At 43.2% G+C, this 26,019-nt stretch overlaps 1 protein-coding gene across 1 annotated transcript in view; it reads right to left on the reverse strand.

Annotated features, from left to right (window-relative positions):
- Window positions 1–1,942: 1,942 nt before the first annotated feature.
- Window positions 1,943–26,019, reverse strand: part of LOC149466289 (uncharacterized) — a 71,026-nt gene continuing 46,949 nt past the window's right edge. The window contains exons 17-20 of the mRNA XM_089672728.1: window positions 20,933–21,037; window positions 18,431–18,519; window positions 9,246–9,330; window positions 1,943–5,854 (exon numbers count right to left, since the gene is read on the reverse strand). Of these exons, the coding sequence (XP_089528854.1) occupies window positions 4,740–5,854; window positions 9,246–9,330; window positions 18,431–18,519; window positions 20,933–21,037 (1,394 nt within the window). The 3' untranslated portion in view covers window positions 1,943–4,739. The remainder of the gene's footprint in view (window positions 5,855–9,245; window positions 9,331–18,430; window positions 18,520–20,932; window positions 21,038–26,019) is intronic.

Consider the following 26,019-nt stretch of genomic DNA (forward strand, 5'->3'; position numbering starts at 1 on the left):
CTAAAAATTACAGGCCTACAATAAAAAAACGACATATTTCCATGCAAAAAAAATGTACCAATTTGAGCACAGAAATACTGACATAATCATACCGCTAGGGAGGTTAAGGAAGTGAAGAGGGTGCCAAAATGCTCAAAGACTGAAAAGGATCTTCTGTGGCCTCCATTGTGTAAAGTGGTGGTCTAAACTCCACTTCTCCTCCTTGGTCTTGGCCAGGGTTCCTCAACCAGGGTTCCAAGGAACCATAGGGTTCCTCCAGAGGTTGCTAGGCGTTTCATGAACAATGAGCAATTTCTGCCTCTCAGATAAGTTCCCACTGACAACATTGATCTTTTTAGCAATCTGTATGGAGGGAATTCTTCCCAATAACCACCACACTAATGTATCAGAAGACGTAGGTATAGTCCTTATTAGCAGGGGTTCCCTGAGACCTGAAAGTTATTTTAAGGGTTCCTCTGTGTTGAAAAGGTTGAGAAAGACTGATCTAGGATGAAAAAGGTGCCCCCATAGGAGCCCATCCTCACTCAGATGCATTGCAATTTCATTACTAAGCAAGCCACACACTTATGACATCAATCCCTCAAAATCTGTTTATTCGCTATCTGTTCATTGAGTGTCCCCACCTGTGACCACTCCCCTTTATTGAGCTTGATCCTAGTGGATCTCTAGAGTATTGGAAGAGACCTGAGGAAACCCATGCAAGCATGAGACAATGCAAACTCCATGCAGGTAACGTCCTGGTTGGGATTCAAACCAAGAACCCTAGCGAATTTGTGAATGGAAGAGAGTCTGAAAAGTCACAAGTTTCCCTCCCCTATTCATTGATCCTATTTCAGGCAGTAGAATCAGTGAAGGAACTTTTCTTCATGGAGAAGAGAAGAGGGGGTGGGTGAGTACCCAACGCAAATGGCAGAACAATGGGTCTAATGGCAGATCAACAGGTAGTAAAACTATGTTCCATAATTTTTGCTTATAGTTCTGATTTAACCCTTCAGACCAGCGACGTACTCATACCCAGACTTCAACCAGTCATACTGGGATGAAGACATCACCCCAGTACTGTTTTTTAGAGCCAGCATTCGGAACGCTTGTAAAAGCTATCAGAGCGGCTAACTAGCTGCTCGATTGCTTTTAGAAGTAGCAGGATGGGACGTTCCCACCTCCTGCCTCCTTCCGCCACTCTCTCGGGATCTCCAGTCCCACCAGGAGACCTGAGTGACCATCCAGCACATCCTGGTGTACACCTAAAGCTCAAGTTGTGCAAAGAGAGGCTATAGCAACCTATTCTTCTCCTCTGTCAAGACCCAGATCTGAACCTGCAACCTCCACTGTGTCTAGCAGTATCTCTTCTTGATGAGCCACGTGAGATCTTGGGACAGCTCCCTGCCTGATTCCTTAGACAACATTGCCTTGTATCTTGTTTCTCTTGAACCCTTTGCTCCTCCTACGAATGTCCCATTTAAGCCATGTCTCTAGACTTCCTGTTTGCCAGATTATTCTGCACTCCCCAGCCAATTTGTAGCTCATCACTCCTGCGGCTGTTCATATCGTTGCTAACACTCGTTACCAACCTTTGGCTTGGTTACTGACTACGCTTCTGCTTCACCCCAACCTGCTATATCTGTTACTGGACCCCAGCTTGCTCAACTTCTGGTGAGGGGATCCTGAGAACCGCAACCTGGCACTAACATGCAGCAAAACCCATCTACACCATTAAGAGCGCTGATGAATACTGGTTAGTTCTTGGACCCCGCACCTCAGGTGAGCCCACGTCATCCACTAGGGTGACCTATCCTGCTGGTCAGTGGGAGCCTCTCTACTGCCAAAGCTACTGGCCTCAGAGCCTGACCCTATCCTCCTAGAGACAAGGTCAATAACAATGTGGTCTACTGAATCCCCCCGATAAAGGTGTGCTCTACCAAGTAGCAGCTGAGAACTTCAGTAAAGTTTCCTGAAATGTTTATTTAGGAACACTTAGTTATTTATTTATTCGTTGTGTTCAATTAAAACAATATGAAACTAGTCCTTAGATGGTTTTTTTCCCAGTATAAATACTAGACAATCACACCATAGGGCTCAAAGTTTGTGAAGATCAGACCATGATACATACACGAGCTTGTTGGACATTCCATTCCAAGCCTCATATGAAATTGGTCTCTCTCTGCATCTACAGCAGCCTCTGCTCCTTCGGGAAGGCTTTCCGCAAAGTTTTGAAGGGAATTTGTGCCTATTCGGCCATAGGAAGGTAAGGAGTGAAGGGCCGGAAACTTGTCCTTTTGAGTAATTACTTTATTTCATCAAGTAGAGTGTACAGGTAAAAACTGTTTTATGCTTTTCGGCACTGAGCCTTAACGTTTTACTAAACCCACAACGGTACAATCAGTCTGTATATGCAGTAAAGCATGCTTGTTACACTCACTGTGGAACCTAAGGGGTTCATCCTCTGCACTGTTTAAAAAGGATGTTTGATCCTGTCTACTCTGATCCTCTTCTTCAACGTTCCCCATTTCATCTCCTGATAGAAAACAGCCTCGGGGACACTCTGCACAAGCTCAGTTTGGTGTGTACTGCTAGAGAGTTTTTTCTTTTTCTTGGGTGGGTGCATATGATCAGCACAGGGCCAATCAGCACTGTCTAGACAGAGGGTCAGGGGTTATGCAATCTCATAGGTCAGTCAGAGGAAAATGAAAACACCTCCTACAAGCTTTAACCAGTGCTCTGCTGAACAATGATAGAAGTCAAAAGATCACTATATACTGGTAAAGAGAAAAGGTATTTAGAAGTTTATATTTACTAAAATAATTGATTTTCATGTTGTGTGTACTGTGGGAGACCGGATATAGTGAATGCAGGGTCCGGGGAGAACGGATATAGTGAATGCAGGGTCCGGGGAGACCGGACATAGTGAATTCAGGGTCCAGGGAGATGGGACATAGTGAATGCGGGGTCCAGGGAGAGCAGATATAGTGAATGCGGGGTCCGGGGAGACCAGACATAGTGAATGCTGGGTTTGGAGAGACCGGATATAGTGAATGCAGGGTCCGGGGAGACCTGATATAGTGAATGCATGGTCCGGGGAGACCGGATATAGTGAATGCATGGTCCGGGGAGAGCGGATATAGTGAATGCATGGTCCGGGGAGAGCGGATATAGTGAATTCAGGGTCCGGGAAGAGCAGATATAGTGAATGCAGGGTCCGGGGAGACCGGACATAGTAAATGCAGGGTCCGGGGAGAGCGGATATAGTGAATGCAGGGTCCGGAGAGACCAGATATAATGAATGCAGGGTCCGGGGAGACCGGATATAGTGAATGCAGGGTGCGGGGAGAGCGGATATAGTGAATGCAGGGTCATGGGAGAGCGGATATAGTCAATGCAGGGTCCGGGGAGAGCGGATATAGTGAATGCGGGGTCCGAGGAGACCAGATATAGTGAATGCAGGGTCCTAGGAGACCGGATAAAGTGAATGCAGGGTCCGGGGTCTGGTAACACATTAATCGTACACAGCATGGTTATGAATACGGCTTACTGCCGAAACGCATAAGCTAGTTTTTACCTGTACACTCTACTGGATGAAACAAAATACTTATTCGGAAGGATGAGTTGCTGGCTCTTCACTCCTTACCTTCAAGTTGCATCAGTTTTGAGGAAACAATTTGAGCAGGAGCACTGTCAGTCCACCTCCGTGGGGAATCCATCTGGGTGTAGTGTCTTTCTCTTCATAATCAGCCATAGAAGCATCTGTGAGGTCAGGTAGAGATGTTGGATAAGAAGACCTGGGTGGGGTCAGCCATAGGAGCATCTGTGAGGTCAGGTAGAGATGTTGGATAAGAAGACCTGGGTGGGGTCAGCTATTGGAATATCTATGAGGTCAGGTAGAGATGTTGGATAAGAAGACCTGGGTGGGGTCAGCTATTGGAATATCTATGAGGTCAGGTAGAGATGTTGGATAAGAAGACCTGGGTGGGGTCAGCCATTGGAGTATCTATGAGATCAGGCAGAGATGTTGGATAAGAAGACCTGGGTAGGGTCAGCCATAGAAGCATCTATGAGGTCTATTAGAGATGGTGGATAAGAAGACCTTGGTGGGGTCAGCCATAGAAGCATCTATGAGGTCTTGTAAAGATGGTGGATAAGAAGACCTTGGTGTGGTCAGCCATAGAAGCTTCTATGAGGTCTAGTAGAGATGTTGGATAAGAAGACCTGGGTGGGGTCAGCCATTGCAGTATCTATGAGGTCAGGTAGAGATGTTGGATAAGAAGACTTGGGTGGGGTCAGCCATAGAAGCATCTATGATGTCTGGTAGAGATGGTGGATAAGAAGATCTTGGTGGGGTCAGCCATAGAAGCTTCTATGAGGTCTGGTAGAGATGTTGGATAAGAAGACCTGGGTGGGGTCAGCCATTGGAGTATCTATAAGGTCAGGTAGAGATGTTGGATAAGAAGACTTGGGTGGGGTCAGCCATAGAAGCATCTATGAGGTCTGGTAGAGATGGTGGATAAAATATCTGGGTGGGGTCAGAGCTTTGTGGACTCATTTGAGTTCCTTCACATCAAACTGGTGGAACTATGTCTTTATGGACCTTGCTTTGTGTGCATTGACTTAGGTCCATAATGATCTTTTCTCAACGCACTTGTATGCTCTAACAACAGTACCTTTCCCTGGAAACACCTGAACTCCATCATTTCGGAGAAGTCCACATACATTTAGTTATTTGGAGTATACGTGCCTACCCAAACTCAGCTTCCACCTCCTACTTCAGATTCTGCCCTATGAGAATTAATATGCGATATAAAGCAGGACTTATTTGAAAACCGTCTCCCACATTCAGAGCATGAATACGGCTTCTCCCCGGTGTGAACTCTTTTATGTTTGGTGAGATTTGATTTTAAGGAAAACGTTTTCTCACATTCGGAGCATGAATATGGCTTCAACCCTGTGTGCAGTTTTTCATGTTCCACAAGACTTGACTTTAGGGAAAAACATTTCCCGCACTCCATGCATGAAAACGGCTTCTCCCCTCCATGCAGTTTTTCGTGTTTGATAACAGACGATTTGTGGGAAAAACATTTCCCACACTCAGAGCACGAATACGGCTTTTCCCCTGTGTGAACCTTTCCGTGAGTGTTGAGAGAAGATTTGTGGGAAAAGCTTCTTCCGCATTCTGCACACGTATATGGCTTCTCCCCCGTGTGAACTTTCTCGTGATCGATAAGAGACGACCGGTGGGAAAAACATTTACCACATTCAGAGCATGAATATGGCTTCACTTGCGTATGAACTTTCTCATGCGTGGTAAGATTTGATTTATAGTAAAAACACTTCCCGCACTCTGAACATGAAAACGGCTTCTCCCCCGTATGAGTCATCTGATGTAAGACAAGGTTCCGTCTGCTCGGGAAACACTTCCCGCATTCCGAACATGAAAACGGCTTCTCCCCGGAGTGAGTTCGCTGATGTTTAACAAGTATGCATTTCTCAGTAAAACATCTCCCGCATTCCGAACAGGAAAATGGCTTCTCCCCGGTGTGGATTTTCATGTGTCTGACGAGTTGCTGTTTCAGAGAATAAGATTTCCCACATTCGGAACACGGAAAGATCTTCTTGCTTTTGTGACTTCTCCGGTGTGAGGTGAGGTCTGTCTTCTGGGTGAAACATTCCCCACATTCGGAACACGGGAAAGTTTTACCCCTTCTTCGAGCCGTGCGAGGATCCGAGTGTCCGAGAATACTATCGCCGTGATCTGAAGTCATGAGATTCTCCTCCGAAGATTCTGTCATGTCATCTTCTTCAGTTTCACAATCAAAGGAGAAAACTGGATGTTTCCTCACGCGGTACCTTCTGTATCGTCCATCTGAAGGAAACCAAAAGAAATGGAAGAAACTAAAAAAGAAGAACCCCGGAATCGCTAAACAGCTACAACGTGTTTAAAAAATAGGAAATGTTGACAAAACTAAACATATCCAAGTGGGAGCATAGCCATAAGCAGATAGAGTAGGGCACATGGTTCAGCGACTCCTCTCAGGTGGACTTAAAGTGGTTGTAAACCCTTACATATACCCAGAAAGTAGCAGAGCTGAAACAAATCCTACATAAGTTGTACCTGTTTATCTGAAGTCTTCTCTTTTCTACATCCCTTCAAAGTTCTTGTCTGAGCTGTCAGAAAACACAGCCACAGCTGAATTTACACACTTCTAAGCCCAGTGAAGAGAGCTCTAAGAGCTGATTGGAGGGGAGGGACACACCCATCCTTTATACAACACACAGGAACAGAGCTGAGGCTATCAATCACAGGCTGTGTGTCAGAGATCCCTCCCCATCACCTTTTTTCTTTTGGTGTCAGGAAAACTTCTCAGAAGTGACTGCAGATAGCAGAGAAAGGAAGCAGCAGACAGAAATGACACTTAGTGCTCTGGATTGAGACTAGTACACACTATAGAGGGATGTGCTTTGTTCATGTTTCATGTCTGAGGTTTACAACCACTTTAAATTTTCTTAATTCTAATGTCCTGCTCTATCTGCTTCCTTGACCTCTCTAGTGCCATAGATGATGAAAATTGGACCATATTCCAAAGGCAACATTCTGGAAAGCATAACACCCGGCAAGATGATGTACAGCATTTACAGGCAAAGAAGTGGACTGTCCAGGACACACAGGATCTGTTTGCAGCTTCTTGTGGGGTAATTTTCCCCCTCTGGTGCTGCTGACTGTTCTACAGTGCTTAAAGGGGAGCTCCAGTCAAAATGTAAAAAAATAAAAGCCAGCAGCTACAAAAACTGTAGCTACTGACTTTTAAAAAAACAGACACTCACCTGTCCCTTGATCCGGTTTCACTGGCTGTCCTCTCTCCCCAGCACCATATGTGTGTGGGATCTGTCACATGTCCTGGAAGTCTATGGGAGGAACAACTTCTGCTTTTGATCACCTAAGTGATCGCAGCTGTACCTGTCAAATTGGGTACCCGCTCCCCAAAGGTGCCAATCCTTAACGGGGAGCAGAGGACAAGGCCTTTTTGGTGGAGCTCTGCTTTAAAGATGGGTTTGATGCCAGATCTCCATACAGTGACATATCCTCCCCTGACTTTAAAGATTTGCAATATCTCTGTCTATAGGTGGCTGTAAAGGTCTGTTAGTCATCCTTCATTTTACACATTGCTGATGTCGGAATAGGTTTCTTCACTATTAAAGTATATATAAAGACTGAGGCTTTCAAACATTCAGTCTTCCCAACTGTGCTCTAGGGCTGGAGGAGGACGGAAAGATCCAGAATTCAACCACTGCTGGTGACCGCACTCGTGGCCTCAGCAGCAAATCAGATCCTACAAAGCAAGCCAGGAAGCTTGACTAACGACCAATGTCTGAAATGCGTTGGCTGTTTTTAGCCATGTACATGTTCCTATAATAAAGAAGTATACGTTGGATGTTTTCCCGAGTGCCGACCATTCCTGTTTTCATTCTGATCTGCGGGGGCATCAGCAGCCTGCAGGTCTGAGCACCAGGTGGAGCGGTAATTGAGGGAGGTAGTAGCGTCCTTACACCTATTTCTCCAGGATGCTTGTTTGTCTGTGATGTCACAGGCTGTCATCCATGTGAAGTAAAAGACAAATGCTGGCGGGATCAACAGTGGATTTTATAGCACTTATACTATAACATACAATTTCTATAATAAAGATGGCCTTATGCTAATTAATATTCAGCCAATGCAGCAAGACTGTCTTTGGGACATGTTGGAAAATTTCTCTTGATCAGTGGCTGCAGCCAATCAGCTTCAGCCCCTTATCAGTTTATTCTGACAGGTGTAAATCCCGCTGTCAGAATACAATGTCCCGGCACAGGGAGGGACAAGGTGGATGGAGGAATCTGCTAACCATGTATGGCCAGCTTCAGTCCTTGTTCAGTCCTGGTGTGGAATTTGCAGCGTTTTCAGTGCTAATTTTGCACCGCATCAGAATCGCATGCGAACCGCTGCAGGTGTGTATGTTAAGTGAACAACACACTGAAAGCGGTCCGCAAAACACGGTGTGGAATTCGCCAGTCAGTGATCACATGAACAGTAGTAAACAAGATGTCACTTCCTGACATCATTGCTTACTACATATGAAATCTGTGTGCATTTACAGCCTGTGTGCGCTACCTGGGAACGCGCGGCACTGCGATCCGGTGCTCAATGTGTCCTCCGGACATAGCGGAACACTGATCGCTGTATGGGACCTCTGTGCGAGGTCCCGATCATGTGATCACTGAGTGGCCAATCAGTGATCACATGAACAGTAGTAAGCAAGATGTCACTTCTGACATCATTGCTTACTACTAGTGAAATCTGTGAATGATCACAGAGATCACATGGTACAGGGCTATTCACAACAGCCTTGCACCATGTGACAAGCTGTGACCAATCACAGCTCGCACAGTATTTCTCAATGGCTGCAAGGATGTAGCCAGAGAGAAGGAGAAATTATTGCTTTTACAGCCTTTGTGGGTGTAAAAGCAATCAGTGTAAGAAAAAAAAAAAAAAAAAAATCTTCATCACCCCCCACGAGTAGTACAGTGTCACTATGGTGACACTGTACTGCTAGGGTGACAGTATGTTAAAAAAAACCCCAAAAAACATAAATAATAATATAAAAAAATAAAAATTTAAAAAGTTTTTTTGAAAAACTAATATAAACTAATTTGGGTTATTTATTTTTTTTACTAAAAAGATAGCTGAATACATTTTGGCCAAGATTTATAAAGAAATATTATTTATTTGCAAAATTGTATAAGAAAAACACTTTTTTTTTTTAAATGTTTGGACTTTTTCATTTATATAGCAAAAAAATAAAAATCCCAGTGGTGAATAAATACCACCAAAATAAAGTTTTATCTGTCTCAAAAAAATGCTAAAAAATTCATATGGGTACAGTGTTGCATGACCGCTCAATTGTCATTCAAAGTGTAACAACGCTGAAAGCTGGAAATTGGCCTGGACAGGAAGGGGGTGAAAGTGTCCGGACTTGAAGTGGTTAAACATGATACGTTAGAATCGCAGAAACCAAATGATTTACCCTCTTGGATCCCATGGCTTTCCTGTCTAACCCTCTGGGTTGAGCTATCACCTGCTCAGGTACACCATGCAAGAGAGGCACAACTCCAGGAAAACAATTACAATGTTTGCACATGTGCCCTGTAGGCACAGGGAGGGGTTTCTGCATTCACAAGGAGAATCTGGGACTCTGGGAACACTTTTAGTGTTTGTTACTCACCTGTGCCAATCTCCTTACAGGGCTCACCCATCACAGACGGATCTTCCGCTTCTTCTTTTACCTCAACCTTAATAAAACTTTCATCCTGAAATGATACAAAGATACTTGGTCTCACATGCTAGAACAATCTCAAGGATCTGCATTTTTGGAGATCAAGGGGGATAGCTGGTAAGATTTGAAAAAAAAAAAAAAGTGGTTATACAATCACCATAGAATTACATACAATCATTATATAAAGACAGATTTTAATAAATGTGCAACAGAATATACACTCACTGGCCTCTTTATTAGGTGCACCTGTTCAATTGCTTGGTATCACAAATTATTTTTTATATGTTAAAAAAAAACTGAAGAATACATTTTAAAAAATATTTTTCATATATTTTGTAATAAAAATGCATTTCAACATGAAGTATATATATGTATATATTTATATATATATATATATATATTTATTGAAATATATTTTGAAATATATTGAATACGGCCAAAATTGTAGCATTTCAAATATATGGCAATATATTATATATTTGGAAAGAATATTTTTAAAACATATTTTAAAATATATTTTTCTTCTTTCAAGGCCTGTCCCAGCAACCGACAGGCCTTGAAAAAGTTGAACATGTGAACATCGCCTTTGGGAACACGTTACGTTTTCAGGGTGGAATATGTAACGTTCCAAAAGCTGCAGCCGCTACCCGCTGCCCCCTCACCCTGTGACAGAAGTACGGGGAGAAGTTACCCGTACTAGCTGTCACTTTTTAAAAACAGCACGGTCGTGCGGGGCTCCGCCCACATGAGCTCTGAGAATGGATGAACTACAAGTCCCATCAACCTTAGAGACTGTCGGCTTGTAGTTCTCAATGAACTACCATGGCGCAATGGTAGTTCATTGAATCTTCCTGTCAGTATATACTATACATTTATAGGTAAAGTTGATCCAGGGAATATCTGATTGCCTCTCGGGGGATCAGGAGGGAGTTTTTTCCCTGCAGGAGCAAATTGGATTGTGCTTTGCTGGGTTTTTTGCCTTCCTCTGGATCAACTGTGGGTATAGGATTATAACTTTTTTTTTTTTAATGGTTGAACTGGATGGACTTTTGTCTTTTTTCAGCCAGACTAAGGCTCCATGTAAACTGCAGCTGACAAACTCACATTTAGGAGCTTTTCTGCATTTTTTTCAGCAGCCCCTTAACTCTCCCTAATGTTTTCCTATGTGTCCATGTACACTAAGTCGTTTACAATTTTTTACAGGCAGTTGAGTTTACAGTCGTTTTTTTGAACACAGCAAACTTGCGGTCAGGAATAGATTTTATCAGCGTTTCAAACGCCAAACGTTTGTAAACGCGGCTAACCGCATTTATAAGCGTTTGCGTTTGGAACATTTTTTTAACTCTTCCATTCCCAGATACTGTCCAGAGCCTTTTTTCATCATGAAAAATGCATGCAAAGCATTTTCCCAGTACTCAAATGGACCCGGTACACCATACTTGTAGGTTTCCCATGAAAGAAAATATGTTAGACATTGCTGCAATAATTTCTGCACAGAAATGAGCTGGAACACATCCAAACACCACAAAAAAAAAGACAGCTAATCTCAACACATACTGCTCTCTCTGCTTCTGCTCTCTCTACTTCTCTCAAAATGTCTGAAATAGTAAATTTTTTTACTGTTTTTCAGTGCATTCTGGGCATTTTGGAAGGTCTCCTGATGTTTTCTTGAAAAAACGCTTCTAAACGCAAACGCTCATAAACGCGGTATGCAAACGTGGCTAAACAGATGTTTTTTAACCTACATTTTACAGCAGTCAGTTTCCATCATTCAGAAGTGTCCCGTGTACATGGAGCCTAACTATGTAACTATATTCTGCTTGCTTGTACATCCCATACGGTAAGCAGATATACTGACAGATCTGCAGGAGACCTGCATGGCACCAGAGATCTGCTGATCACTGACACAATGCTTTCCAGGCTCTTGCAAGCAAAAAAATAATAAACACACATTTTTCTACCCGCAAAAAAATATGCATTTATTGTTTTTATCAAAAAGGTCAACTTATCCTTCAAACACTACATGCATATAGATCACTTTTTAGGCAAGATTTTGCTGCCAGCAAGTTCCTAAGTATTAGTTCCTGTATTTTCATACGGCCATGTGCATGTACATTTAAGTGATCAAAATAGCTTCTCTACTAGTTTGCAATTGTAAAAAAAAAATTAGAAATCTTTTATAAGGAGGGAAGGAAGGAAGGAAGGAAGGAAAGGAAAGGAAGGAAGGGAAGGGAAGGGAAGGAAAGGAAAGAAACTTTAAATTGGGTGATAACTGATATGTAGGCCACTGCCATTTCCTATTTTAATGACCACTTGTTTTTGAAAGGGGTCTTTGGTGAGCCAGTAAAGGGTCCAAAGGACTCCTTAAAGCAGAACTTTACCCAAAACAACTTGATAAAAAATAATTGTCTTTAGCAAGGGGCATACATTCCACATTAATAATAATGCTACCAAAATTAAAATGGAAATTAAGTCTTGTTAGATCACTCCATGCTGGTTTCTTTTGCAGGAAAAACATTAAAAATAAGCACCTATACTGTTTAAAATCCAATAGTTCACTGTCTCACCTGCACTGCACATGCTCAGTTGCTCTCTATTTTTAGGTATTATTAAGCACTGTGCTGAGTTCGTAGAGGCCAATCTGCTGGCAGTCTGAAAATTAAAGCAGAACTAGAAAGCCTTGAAAAAGTCCTCCTCCCCCTTGAAATGTTCCCCATGTTGTCATGTTTCAACCAAAACCGTCAATGTATTCTATTTGATGTGATAGACTAACACAAAGTGGCACATAATTGTGAAGTGGAAGGAAAATGAGAAATGGTTTTCAACATTTGTGACCAATAAAGTGTTGCGGCATTGTATTCAGCCCCCTAGAGTCAATACTTTGTAGGACCCCCTTTGGCTGCAATTCTAGCTGCAAGTCTTTTTGGGGATGTCTCTTTGCACATCTAGAGAGGGACATTTCTGCCCATTCTTCTTTGCAGAATCGCTCAAGCTCTGTCAGATTGGATGGAGAGCGTCTGTGAACATCAATTTTCAAGTCTTGCCACAGATTCTCCATTGGATTTCAGTCTAGACTGTGACTGGGCCATTCTAACACATGAACATGCTTTGATCTAAACCATTCCATTGTAGCTCTGGCTGGATGCTTCGAGTTGTTGTCCTGCTGGAAGGGGAACCTCTGCCCCGGTCTCAAGTCTTTTGCAGACTCTAACAGGTTTTGAGCTGTGGATCTCTGCAGCTCCTCCAGAGTTCCCATGGGCCTCTTGGCTGCTTCTCTGATGAATTCTCTCCTTGCCCGGCCTGTCAGTTTAGGTGGACGCCACACACCACACTTTTCAAATATTTATTTGTAAAAATTTTTGAAAACCACTTATCATTTTCCTTCCACTTCACAATTATGTGCCACTTTGTGTTGGTCTATCACATCAAATCCCAATAAAATACGTTTTTGGTTGCAGCATGACAAAATGTGGAAAAATCAGTTACATTCCCAGCATGTCAGGAATGCAAAGTATTGGCCTATGTTCCCAACCACACTGTCAAACCATCAAATGACTGGTGTTACAACTGATCACATGTGCAGCATCATGGCAGTTGTAGATCAAACAGGTGCAGATTCCTTGGCTGAAAAGAATAGAAGGGTATAGTTCTACTTTAACTGCTGCTCAGGGCTCTGGGTTTCAACAAAATGTCAGCCTCCAGCAAGAAGAAACAGGATCAATGCTGGAGGCAATTTACAGCACACACTAATTTTATTGTGGAGTGTATGTTCCTTGCTAAAGAACATTATTTTTTATCAATTGATATGAGTAAAGTTCCGCTTTAACCGTTTCCGTGCCGCTCTATAGCAGAGATACTGCTACAGGGCGGCACAGGTGCGCAAAATCATATATATATATATATATACGTGATTTCGCATTTCTGGGTAGGGGGCGCATGTGCAAGCCTTAAACGCGCCACCATTCGCGGCCTTGGCTGTCAATCGTCGGGTCCCAGCCAGTGATTACTCGCCAGCACCCGGTGATCGTGGAGACCTGTGTATAAACAATACAGATCTCTCCCCTGTCAGCTCCTGCACACTGCTTTGTATGGCTCTGCATAGCATAGTCATACAAAGCAGTGTGCTTACAGTGAAGCACACAGACAGCCAACATAGCGAAACAGCACACAGTTAACCCTTTCATCGCCCCAGATGTTACCCCCTTCCTGCCCAGTGCCACTAGTACAGTGTCAGTGCTTTTTACTAGCACTGATCACTGTATTGGTGTCACTGGGGATGTCAGTGACACCAAGTCAGTTTGCCCACAGTGTCAGAATGCCCGCCGCAGTCCCGCTATAAGTCGCTGATTGCCGCCATTACTAGTAAAAAAAAAATCCCAGTATATATACCGCCATTTGTAGACTCTATAACGTTCACGTAAACCAATTAATTTACACATACTGGAATTTTTTTTTTAGCAAAGACACGGAGCAGAATACATTTGGCCGAAATTAATTTGATCTTTTACGTTTTTTTACTGGACATGTTTAATAGCAAAAAGTCAAAACTATTCTTTTTTCTTTTCAAAATTGTCGGTCTTTTTTTTTTTATCATAGGGTAAAAATAAAAACTGCAGAGGAGATCAAATACTACCAAATGAAAGCTCAATTTGTGGGAAAAAAGGGCGTAAATTCATTTGGGTGCAGGGTTGCATGACTGTGCAATTGTCAGTTAAAATAACGCAGCACCATAAAGCAAAAAATGGCCTGGTCAGGAAGGGGGGGAAATCCTCTGGAGGGCAAGTGGCTAATGTGTGCTGCAAATTGCCTCCAGCACTGTCCCTGTTCTTCTTGCCGGAGGCCGCCATTTTGCTGAAGCCCAGAGCCCCTAAACAGCAGTAAATCATAAAGTGGAACTAAACTCATCGATTTAAAGCAGTTCCAACCGTTTTTGTGTTTGTTAATAGTCAGCAGCTACAAAAAGTGTATCTGCTGACTTTTAACCACTAGCCTACAGGGCATTTATACCCCCTTCCTGCCCAGGCCAATTTCCAGCTTTCAGCGCTGTCGCACTTTGAATGACAATTGCGCGGTCATGCAACACTGTACCCATATGAAATTTTTATCATTTTTTTGTGACAAATAGAGCTTTATTTTGGTGGTATTTAATCACCTCTGGGTTTTTATTTTTTCTTAAACAAACCAAAAACCACTGAAAATTTTGAAAAAATTAGTTTTTGTTATAAAATGTTGTAAATAAGTGATTTTTCTCCTTCACTGATGTGCGCTAATGAGGCTGCACTGATGGACACTGATAGGTGGCACTGATGGGTACTGATGAGGAGGCACTGGTAGGTGGCACTGATGGGCATTGACAGGCATCACTGATGGGCACTGAAAGGCAGCACTGATACATAGCACTGATATATGGCACTGATAGGCAGCACTGACTGGCACTAATAGGCGGCATTGACTGGCAGTGATAGGCGGCACTGATTGGCACTGTTAGGCGGCACTGACAGGCACTGATAGGCGGCACTGATAGGCAGCACTGACTGGCACTGATAAGCGGCACTGACTGGCACTGATAGGTGGCACTGATTGGCACTGATGGGTGACACTGAAAGCCAGCTCATATGGGCACTGATATGTGACATTGATGTGCACTGGTAGGCACTGATATGTGGCACTGATGGGCACTGGCACGAGGCACTGATGAGCACTGACAGGTGGCACTGCTAGGGCTACACTGATCATCAGGGCACACTGATCATCAGTGCCCTGATGATCAGTGTACATGTCCCCTCCGCGGAATGCCGATTACCGGTTCTCCTCTCCTCTGTCAGCGTGACAGCTCGAGAGGAGAGAAATGCCGATAACCGGCATTTCCCTGTTTACATGTGATCAGCTGTGATTGGATACAGCTGATCACATGACCAAGCCAACATCTTCGGCTCTTTCCGTGATCGGTGATCCGCTGTGTCCGAGGGACACAGCGCACCACCGATCACCGCGCTGCGCGCTCCCTGAATCGCGCATGCGCATTGAGAATATGAGGACGTCATATGACGTCCTCCCAGAACGAGAGAACCACTTTGCGCTCGTCATATTACTATATAGCGGGCGGGAGGTGGTTAATAAACACACACTTACCTGTCCTGGAGTCCAGCAATGTTCTCACCCACGGCATCCCTTCTCTCCTCCACGGCGCCGACATCTCTACTGTGGGCACCAGGCTGTGACAGCTTGCGGCTTCACAGCCGGGTGACCACTGCACATGTGCGAGACGCACTGCACCTCCTAATTGGTTCTGCAGTCTTCTGGGACCTGTGAAAGCTCCCAGGAGACTGCGGGAGGGAGGAAGGGGCCGGACTTCAAGCTCACTTCACCGCGGTAAACTAAGTCGGAAGTGGGAGCGGGTACCTGTCAAAAACAAGTATCTGCTACCCCCTCCCCCCAAAAGGTGCCAAATATGGTAGTGGAGGGGGGGGGAGAAGGCAAATAAGCGGAGCTCCCACTTTTGAGTGGAACTCCGATTTAAGTTTAAAAAACAGTTACATTCCTGGAATGCCAGGATTGCTAACTGTCAACCAAACTGTCAAACCATCAAATGTCTGGTGTCATAACTGATCACATGTGCAGCACCATGGCAGTTGCAGAAGACGTTTCCTTGGCTGTAAAGGATAGGAGAGTTTGATTACATTTTAGGTCTATCAACAGATCAGCCTCTAGAAATTCATCAGTGCCTAAAAGGCCAAAAAATGGAGAGCAACTGAGCATGTGCAGAGAGTGTATTACTGGATTTTAACCTCCTTAGCGGTAATCCCGAGTATAGCTCAGGGTAAAATTTGAGTACCAAGAGCGGTAACCCCGAGCTACACTCGGGCTTACCATGCGGCGCTGCTCTGGGGGTCCCTGCAGCGCTTACCTTGTCCTTCGCTCCAGCGATGTGTCCCCTGTAGCGTCCCCGGCCATCTCCTCCAGCCGATGCCGGCATCTGGCTTCTGTGTTCCGGTCCCTGTGACGTCGGGACGTACGGGCGCCGGAACTGGCGGGAAATTTGAATTTTTTTAAAAATTTCATTTTTGCTGTCATTGCTATTTCAATGCATTTCACATATATTTTGTCCCTAGTGCTTTGTCCTGTGCCCTGCCTGCATTTTGAATGTTCTTTCTGCCTGGAAACTTAGAAAAGTCCATGGCGTCCAAAAAGCGTTCCTTTACGTCAAAAGCGGTTTTACTGAAATTTGAATTACAGCGATAGTAAATTAGAACCACTTGCAGAATTGAGTGCTAATGATTCGTGGGGAAATTCGTCATCAGACACTGAAAATGATTTTGCGACTTTGCTCAGCGATGTGCGAATTTGCCTCTGTAATTCAAATTTCAGTGTTTTTGGTTTGATTATATTATTGAATTAAATTTATTATTATTATATTATTATTTTTTATGATTATTTATTAAATTATAATTTATGATTTTGTGTTTCAAATTTTATCATATCCGGAATGTTTAATAGACTCTTGTTCGGACAGATTTCAGTGAGTTACTCCTAAAAATTACAGCCTACAATAAAAAACTACATATTTCCATGCAAAAAAATGGTACCGCTTTCAGCACAAAAAATCAGAAAGAATCATACCGCCAAGGAGGTTAAATAGTATAGGCAATTATTTGTAATGTTTTACATAGCAATACCTGCAGGAGGGGCCAGCGTGGAGTGATCTAGCAGGATTTCATTCATTTTCTGACAACTCAATGTAGGGGGGGGGGACAATTTTAAATTTCTTCATTAAAGCGGTTGAAATAAGAACACGAGCTGTATTTAAATAAAAAATGAAAAAGCCATACTTTTCCACTTTAGGGTAGTAACATTTTTCAGGATTTTGTTTAGTTTTTCACTATTCAAAAATATTTTTTTTTTTAGGTGTTTCTAAAAGGGGAGTTTTTTTACGTTAAGGCATTTTATGCAGTGAGGTAAAAAACGTTTTGGCAAGCAGCTCTTCGCCAAGTCCCCCCTTATACTTACCTGAGCCCAGTCTCAATCCAGCGAAGTACATGAGAGTAGAGGCTCACTTGGCTCTCTCCCTCCTCATTGGAAAGAGAGGCAACAGTGGGAGCCACCGGCTCCTGCTGCTGTCATTTACAGCCAGTGAGAAGAGAGGAGGGGGTGGGGCCGATCATGTGATCACTGACTGGCAAATCAATGATCACATGAAGAGTAGTAAGCGAGAGGTCACGTCTGACATCATTGCTTACTACTTGTGAAATCTGTGAATGATCACAGAGGTCACATGATACAAGGCTATTCACAACAGCCTTGTACCATGTGACAAGCTGTGACCAATCACAGCTCTCATAGTATTTCTCAATGGCTGCAAGAATGCAGCCAGGGAGAAGGAGAATTGATTGCTTTTACAGCCTTTATGGGTGTAAAAGCAATCAGTGTACAAAAAAAAAAAAAATCTTCATCACCCCCCACAAGTAGCACAGTGTCACTGTGGTGACACTGTACTGCTAGGGTGACAGTATGTTAAAAAAAAACATAAATAATAATAAAAAAAAATTAAAAAAGGGAAAAAAAATGTTTGAAAAATTATAATTTTTGGTTATAAACTAATTTGGGTTTTTTTATTTTTTACTAAAAAGATAACTGAATACATTTTGGAAGATTTATGAAGCAAGATTATTTATTTGCTAAATTTTACACTTTTGTTTTCAAAATTTTTTGAATTTTTTATTTACAGAACAAAAAAATAAAAATCCCAGTGGAGAATAAATACCACCAAAATAAAGTTGTATCTGTCTCAAACAAAATGCTGATAAACTTCATATGGGTACAGTGTTGCATGACCGCGCAATTGTCATTCAAAGTGTGACAGCACTGAAAGCTGAAAATTGGCCTGGACAGGAAGGGGGTGAAAGTGTCCGGACTTGAAGTGGTTAAGAGGTGCCCTGAGTGCATCTTATGATAGTCGGCAAAGTAAAAAATAAAAGTCTCAGGAATCAAAACACTTCCTTTTCTTTTTTTTTTGATCAATATCAAGTTACAATTTCATACACTTCATGCACTCTGAGCTCAAAGACTCTTTATGAGTTTTCTCTTCATACAGCTTAAATTCCCCCCCCCCCCCACCTTCCACAAAATCCATCTACCTGATCATCCTGAGGATTCTTATGATGTTCTTTTGTAGAATCAAAAGCATTAGGACATCTCTCTGGTGGGTTTTGGTTGCCAGGTTCACCTTTAAGAAATGCACATGGTGCCATGTTTATGCAATGACATAATTGTTCTATAAAAATGTATTAATTACCGTAAGAATGCATACATTTATATTGCCAAAAACGTTTAGTTTCCTTTTGGATATAGTAACCCCTGTCAGTTTATTTTTTGTCATGTGTGTCCCATTGGGGAGACTTCCCTTCACTTCCTGTCCCATAGCCAAAACAGAAAATGCAAATTAAGGGAATCCCAAGGAGACCCCCAGATCACCAGAACTAGTGTCCCCAGGGGCGGATTGACCATTTGGAAACTCGGGCACTGCCCGAGGTCCCGGGGTCAGTAGGGGGCCCCATGAGATGCCCCTGGTACCTTTTTCATAGGCTTTTTTTAGTTTGGGCAAGGACACAGGGGCCCCATGATCCCCTATTGCCCAGGGGCCCCATGAGTTGTCAGTCCGCCCCTTAGTGTCCCCATTGGAAAATTTCCTCTCTATTACTTTTCTGGGGACAACCCAACATTTGGGATTTTTCTTTACTTTCACTTTCAATGCTAATGGTAAACAGGACCAATAAAGAGGGAGAATCTCCCTAACGGCGACACAGAAAGCAATAGCAGCTGACAGGGGTTCTAATCCCTCTCCACTCTGTCCAAAACCGAAGTTTTCCCTTTAGTTATCTCAGATTGGAATCCATGTCCACTATTTGTATCTCTCATTGCTCAATGAAGATATGCATTATACTGGGAATACAGTTTCAAGGCTGAAATGGACACCAACGAGGCTGAAGACCACATATATGGCACAGAGGTGCACGTTCCATCTAGTAAGGACCAGCTGATGCCAAAATGCACCAAATGTTTAAAAAAACTGTAATATAAGAGCTTCTACTTTTGAAGGGTGCAAAGTGCTAACAATACACCAGACTGCAACTGGAGAAGCCTCAAGCTTCTGGAACAAAACCAGTTAGAGTGATGAGACCATAAACACAACCATAAATGCTGTGTTTGAAGAGGGGTCAACTAGCCTATAATAAGATGCACGCCATCTCAACTGTGAAGCATGGAGGTATATCCTTGCTGCACAGGGATCCTTCAGTGGCTACAGCAGAAAAAAAATGAAGGTTCTGAAGTGGCCATCACAGTCTCCTGACATGAACATCATTGAGGAACTTTGAGGAGATCCCATGCAGTTCTTTCTAGACGACCAAAGAATGCGCAAGATCTGGGAGGCTTTTTGCCAAGAATTATGGACTGCTGTCTAAAATGAGAAAATCAAGGGCCTCATTCACAACTATCAAAAAAAGACCGCAAGCTGTCGTGTTAAAGGAGGTAATAAAATGGACCCATCCAAAAGTTTGCATACCCTTAGGTCTTAAAGTGGAGTTCCACCTGAAAAAAATAAAAAATAAAAGTCAGCAGCTACAAAAACTGTAGCTGCTGACTTTTAAAAAACAGCCACTTACCTTTCCCTCGGTCCAGCGGTGTCCTCACCACCTCTGGTTTCACCTGCCGTCTTCTTATCAATGTATGATATTAAAGCGGCGCTCCACCCAAGGATTGCCTCCCCATTAAGGCATGGCACCTTTGGGGAGCGGATTTGACAGGTACCCGCTCCCAATGAGATTGCCTTGGTGATCGGAAACAAGAAGTTGTCCTCCCCCCTCCCTCCCCGTAGTCTTCTGGGACACGTGACAGGTCCCAGAAGACTACGGGGCCATTCACAAAGCCACAAGCTGTCACAGCCAGGTGCCCACACTAAAGATGTCGGCGCCAGGGAGAGAAGACGGCCGGTGAAACCAACGGTGGTGAGAACACCGCTGGACCAAGGGACAGGTAAGTAACTGTTTTTTTAAAAGTCAGCAGCTACAGTTTTTTTAGCTGCTGACTTTTATTTATTTACTTTTTTCAGGTGGAACTCCTCTTTAAGACCTAAGGGTATGTAAACTTTTGGATGGGTCCATTTTATTATCTCCCTTAATGCTATTGCTATGCCTTTAATGATTGTGCCAACCTGTGATGTCTAACAGAGCACAACATCATCTCTGTCTAGGCAAAGGGAAAAAGGGAGTGGGAACGTGTACCTAAAAAAAGAACCCCCCCCCCCCCCAAAAAAAAAAAAAAAAAATTCTAAATGTGTAGCAAGGAAGGGAGGGGGGAGAGTTAGAAGGAGGCTATGGGGAAATTGTGAGTGAAGGTCATCTTTAATTTTATGGACTGATTCACAATCTGGTTTAGCAGGTTGGAATAGGGAGGGAGATCATCTTTTGCCAGAAGGAGGTCTTAAATCCTATATTACCAGTCAAAATGACCGTTTCTGGAAAAAATCTCTCCAGTACCCCTTCACAAAAGACTTGGCCACATAATCTTTGCTGAGTTGGCGCATGAGGATTCTTACCTTAAAAAACAGATGTTTCAACTGTATTTAGTCTTCAACTCACCCATGCTAATCTCCAGAGGTTCTTCCTCCTCTTTATTCTGCACATGTCCCTCTTCCTCCTCCTCAGCTTTGACGTCTTTCTGAGTGTGTCTGGTGTCTCCGGGGTCTGTGAATAAAGATGAGAGTGAAGCCCCCCTGTACTGAGATGTATGAGAGACCCCAGAGAGTGTGTGTGTGGGGGGAGACTGGTCACGTCTCAATGACATGATGTGAGGAGGAGAGCCGGAGTCTAAGGCTCCACGCACATGGGGCGTTTTGATAACGCTGGTAACATTAGCTGTGTAAAGTCACATTAAAAACGTGAGTTCTTCAGCGTTTTTTAGAGTTTTTGCATTACCGTTTTGCCTCGTTTTTTTGCATTTGCGGGTTTTTTTTTACATAGTCTGGCTGAAAAAAGACAAAAGTCCATCCAGTTCAACCATAAAAAAAAAAAAAAAAAAGTTATAATCCTACACCCACAGTTGATCCAGAGGAAGGCAAAAAAAACAGCAAAGCATGATCCAATTTTCTCCTGCTGGGAAAAAATTCCTTCCTGATCCTTTGAGAGGCAATCGGATATTCCCTGGATCAACTTTACCTATAAATGTTACTATCCAGTTATATATTTTTTTCTTTTGGTCAAAAATCTTCCAAAAATGCCGGTTTGCCGCGATTTACTGCGTTTTGCTGTTTTTCAGCGTTAGAGCGTTTTTACAGCTAAAAAACTCCTCTAGAAACCGACTAGTCCTGGGTTTTTCTTCCAGCCAAAAAATGTTGATTGACCACTTCAAGTCCGGACACTTTTACCCCCTTCCTGTCCAGGCCAATTTTCAGCTTTCAGCGCTATCACACTTTGAATGACAATTGTGCGGTCATGCAACACTGTACCCATATGAATTTTTAGCATTTTTTTGAGACAGATGGTATTTATTCACCACTGGGATTTTTTTTCTTTTTTGCTATATAAATGAAAAAGTCCAAAAATTTTGAAAAAAAGTGTTTTTCTTATAACATTTTGCAAATAAATAATCTTTTTTTCATAAATCTTGGCCAAAATTTATTCAGCTATCTTTTTAGTAAAAATCAACTAAATAACTAAACTAAATAAAATTAGTTTATAACAAAAATTATAATTTTTCAAAATTCTTTTGTACATTTTTATTTTTTTTAAATATTATTATTTATGTTTTTTTTTTTTAAAACATACTGTCACCCTAGCAGTACAGTGTCACCATTGTGACACTGTACTCACTACTTGTGAGGGGTGATGAAGATTTTTTTTTTTTTTTTTTACACTGATTGCTTTTACATCCATAAAGGCTGTAAAAGCAATCATTTCTCCTTCTCTCTGGCTGTATTCCTGCAGCCATTGAAAAATACTGTGCGAGCTGTTATTGATCACAGCTTGACACATGGTACAAGGCTGCTGTGAATGGCCCTGTACCATGTGATATCTGTGATCATTCACAGATTTCACAAGTAGTAAGCAATGATGTCAGGAAGTGACATCTTGTTTACTACTGTTCATGTGATCACTGATTGGCCAATCAGTGATCACATGATTGGGACCTCACACAGAGGTCCCGTACAGCGATTGGTGTTCGGACACAGCGGGCACCAGATCGCGGTGCTGTGCACTCCCAGGGAGCGCGCACAAGCAGGGAGGCGGGAGGATGTTTATAAATGGCAACCCGCTCCTGCATTAAAGCCTATGCTTAAAGCTTATGTGTGCATGGACACATAGGATAACATGCTGGGGGGGTTTACTGGCTGTGGAAAAAAACCTCAAAAGCCAAAAAAAGCTGCTGTAAAAACGTCCCGTGTGCGTGAGGACTAATAGAGGTTGATGGCTCCTGACCCCTGCACTGGGCACATACTGTCTCCTCATTCTGGGCAGCAAAATTGTGTCTCTTTAAAATTGAGCCTACTCACTGTGTTCATGGTAAAATTTGCAACAGTCCTTGTACCCCAACAATATTATTTAATTACTGTGCCACCATCAGAAGTCTAATAGACACATAAACCTTGGTACAATCATTTATAAAAAAATTAAATACTCCCATTACTTATGCTTTTCTGCACACAGCCTACGTTGACGAAGAACTTCGTTTACATAGTCATTGACTACTGAGTTACCAGGGACTGTTGTACAATATAGCATAAAGAGGACAGTGGTCATGAGTCTGAAATACTCAGCATAGTGTACACTCACCGGCCACTTTATTACACCTGTTCAAACTAATCGGCCAATCACATGGCAGCAACTCAATGCATTTAGGTATCTAGACATAGAGAAGACGACTTGCTAAAGTTCAAACTGAGTGGGGACGAAAGGTGATTTAAAGCGGAGTTCCGGCCCCCACCACCTCCCAAAAAAAAATTAAAAGTCAGCAGCTACAAATACTATGGCTGCTGACTTTTAATAGTAGGGCACTTACCTGTCCAGGCATCCAGCGGTGTCCTCACCCTGAGCCAATTCTTTAATTGGCTGTCTGGTAATGGTGCCGCCATCTTGACTAAGAGAAACTGGCAGTACAGCCTTGCAGCTTGGAAGTGTCCCAGAGGGCTGCAGGAGGTGCCAAACGTCCGGCTCAGTTTGCCCCAGCGAACTCAGCCGGAAGTGTGAGTGGGTACCTGTCAAAACCAGGTACCTGCTCCTCCCCAAAAAGGTGCCAAATGTGGCAGCGGAGGTGGGGGAAGGAGGCAGAAAAGCGGAGCTTTCATGTTTGGGTGGAACTCCGCTTTAAGTGACTTTGAACGTGGCATGGTTGTTGGTGCCAGACGGGCTGGTCTGAGTATTTAACAAACTGCTGATCTACTGGGATTTTCACACACAACCATCTCTAGAATTTACAGAGAATGGTCCAAAAAAGAGAAAATATCCAGTGAGTGGCAGTTGTGTGGAGGAGAATGCCTTGTTGATGTCAGAGGAGAATGGGCAGACTGGTTGGAGATGACAGAAGGGCAACAGTAACTCAAATAAGCACTCGTTACAACCAAGGTATGCAGAATACCATCTCTGAACGTCCAGCACGTTGAACCTTGAAGCAGATGGGCTACAGCAGCAGAAGACCACACCAGGTGCCACTCCTGTCAGCTAAGAACAGGAAAAGGAGGCTACAATTCGCACACGCTCACCAAAATTGGACAACAGAAGATTGGAAAAACGTTGCCTGGTCTGATGAGTCTCAATTTCCCCAGAGATGGCTGTGCGTGAAAATCCCAGTAAATCAGCAGTTTTTGAAATACTCAGACCATCCCGTCTGACACCAACAACCATGCCACGTTCAAAGTCACTTAAATCCCCTTACTTCAAAGAGCGTCAGGGTCAGTAGTACAGAAACTCCCCCCAGTACAGATCTTCCCAGCTAACCCCAGTACAGATCTCCCCCAGTATAGCTTCCCTCCAGTACAGATCCCCCTCCTTCCAGTACAGCTCCCCCAGAAAAGAATTCCCCTACCAGTACAGATCCTCCTTTCCCTTAGTACAATTCCCCTATGTACAGACCCCCTTTAATACAGCTTACCCCAGTACAGATCCCAACACCTTAGTACAGCATCCCCCACCATAGTACAGCTCCCCCAGTATGACCCCCCCCCCTTCCCAGTACAGACTCCCCCTGTACAGATCCCCTCCTCCCAGTAGAGCTTCTCCCCAGCACTGCCCCCCAATACAGATCTTCCCCCTCCATGAAACACACTCAAAAGTCAAGCCCAGCAGTTCAGACACAGGGGATGTCCTCCCTCCGCTGTGGCAAGTGACTGGAGTCCAGGAAGAGAGGAGGACAGCCTCCCTTAAGCCCAGTACACACTATCAGAAAATCAGACAAAAGATCTTCCAGTTTTCCTCGATGTTTCACAGCAGGTCGAAACTGAGGACGGTACTAATTGTACAAAACTTCTCGTGCAACAAAGGCTTTTTTTTTGTTGTTTATTAAGTGTTCTTGCATGGCAAGACCACTTACTGTTATCTCACATATATATTCTTATTATTATAGCCAAATTTGCCACCCTAACTCCTCCCACAGTTTTTACACTACATAGACAGTAATACACCGAAACGTGAGGATTGTTTCCGATTGGTGCGCTATTACTTTGTGGAATGTTTCACCGAATGGTTCACGAAATATCGGCGTTTTTGTGGTGAAATTGGTCCCATAGGAATGAATGGCGCAATGTTCAAAACTAGAGTGGGAGCTGACAAAAGCTAGAGTGTGAGCTGAAAAATCAGGACATGATTTCTAAACTGCCATCACTCCCTCATTTTCAAGCCCACCTACACAAATCTTATATCAAAACGTTCAGCTATCCCTGCTGTCACTAAAAATGTCCACGGCTAAGCCATAGTCCTGATAGTTTTCACAATATGACCATTTTTTTGCAACTCAAGCCACCCATTGACATTCATCGAAACTCCACCCTAGCCACCTCAAATTTGAAGGGCAATTTCTAAACTGCAAATGTGCCTTCATTTTAAATATTTCAGAGACATACTATGCATCAAAATGTAGGTCTGGGTCTTGTGATTCTCACAATATAAAACTCTTCGGTGTAGGATTTATAATTTTTAAACTACAACCGTTTGAAGATGGCAACCGCCAGTGAAATGAGCAAGTTGGAGCAGTTTGTTTTTAACCGCTCTTCTCTGCCCTTGCTGTAGAGTGAGTTGCCATAGGAACCCAGGTGTGTGAGCAGGCAGCAGAGTGACAAAAGCTAGAGTGTGAGTTGTAGACTACTGGTGGAGGCAAGAACACTTCACACAATTTCCCCAGAAATTTTAGCTTTTCTAGTTGTTTCTGATCATGCTCAGCCTTTTGTATCCGATTTCTCTTGTATGAAAACAGTACACAATAAACGAAAATAGTTAGTCCTGTTCTTGTATTAGAAAAATTTTGGAGTTTGCCCCTTCTGAAATGTTCGTTTGGAAAGTCTGAATCGGGTGTCTAAAGTTGTGTACATACTATAAAAAAATCGAACGATCGGGCCTCGTTCCGATTTTCTCATAGTTTGTACCCCACTTTACTCTAAACAGCAGCTGCCTGTGTCTAAGACCCAACTAACAGCAGGACCAACAGCTCCAGTGCTTTCGGTGTGCAGAGGTTGTCAGGC

Source organism: Staurois parvus, unplaced genomic scaffold (assembly GCF_062004578.1).
Source record: "Staurois parvus isolate SC_StPar_1 unplaced genomic scaffold, SC_StPar_1.0 ptg000132l, whole genome shotgun sequence".
Lineage (NCBI taxonomy): Eukaryota > Metazoa > Chordata > Amphibia > Anura > Ranidae > Staurois > Staurois parvus.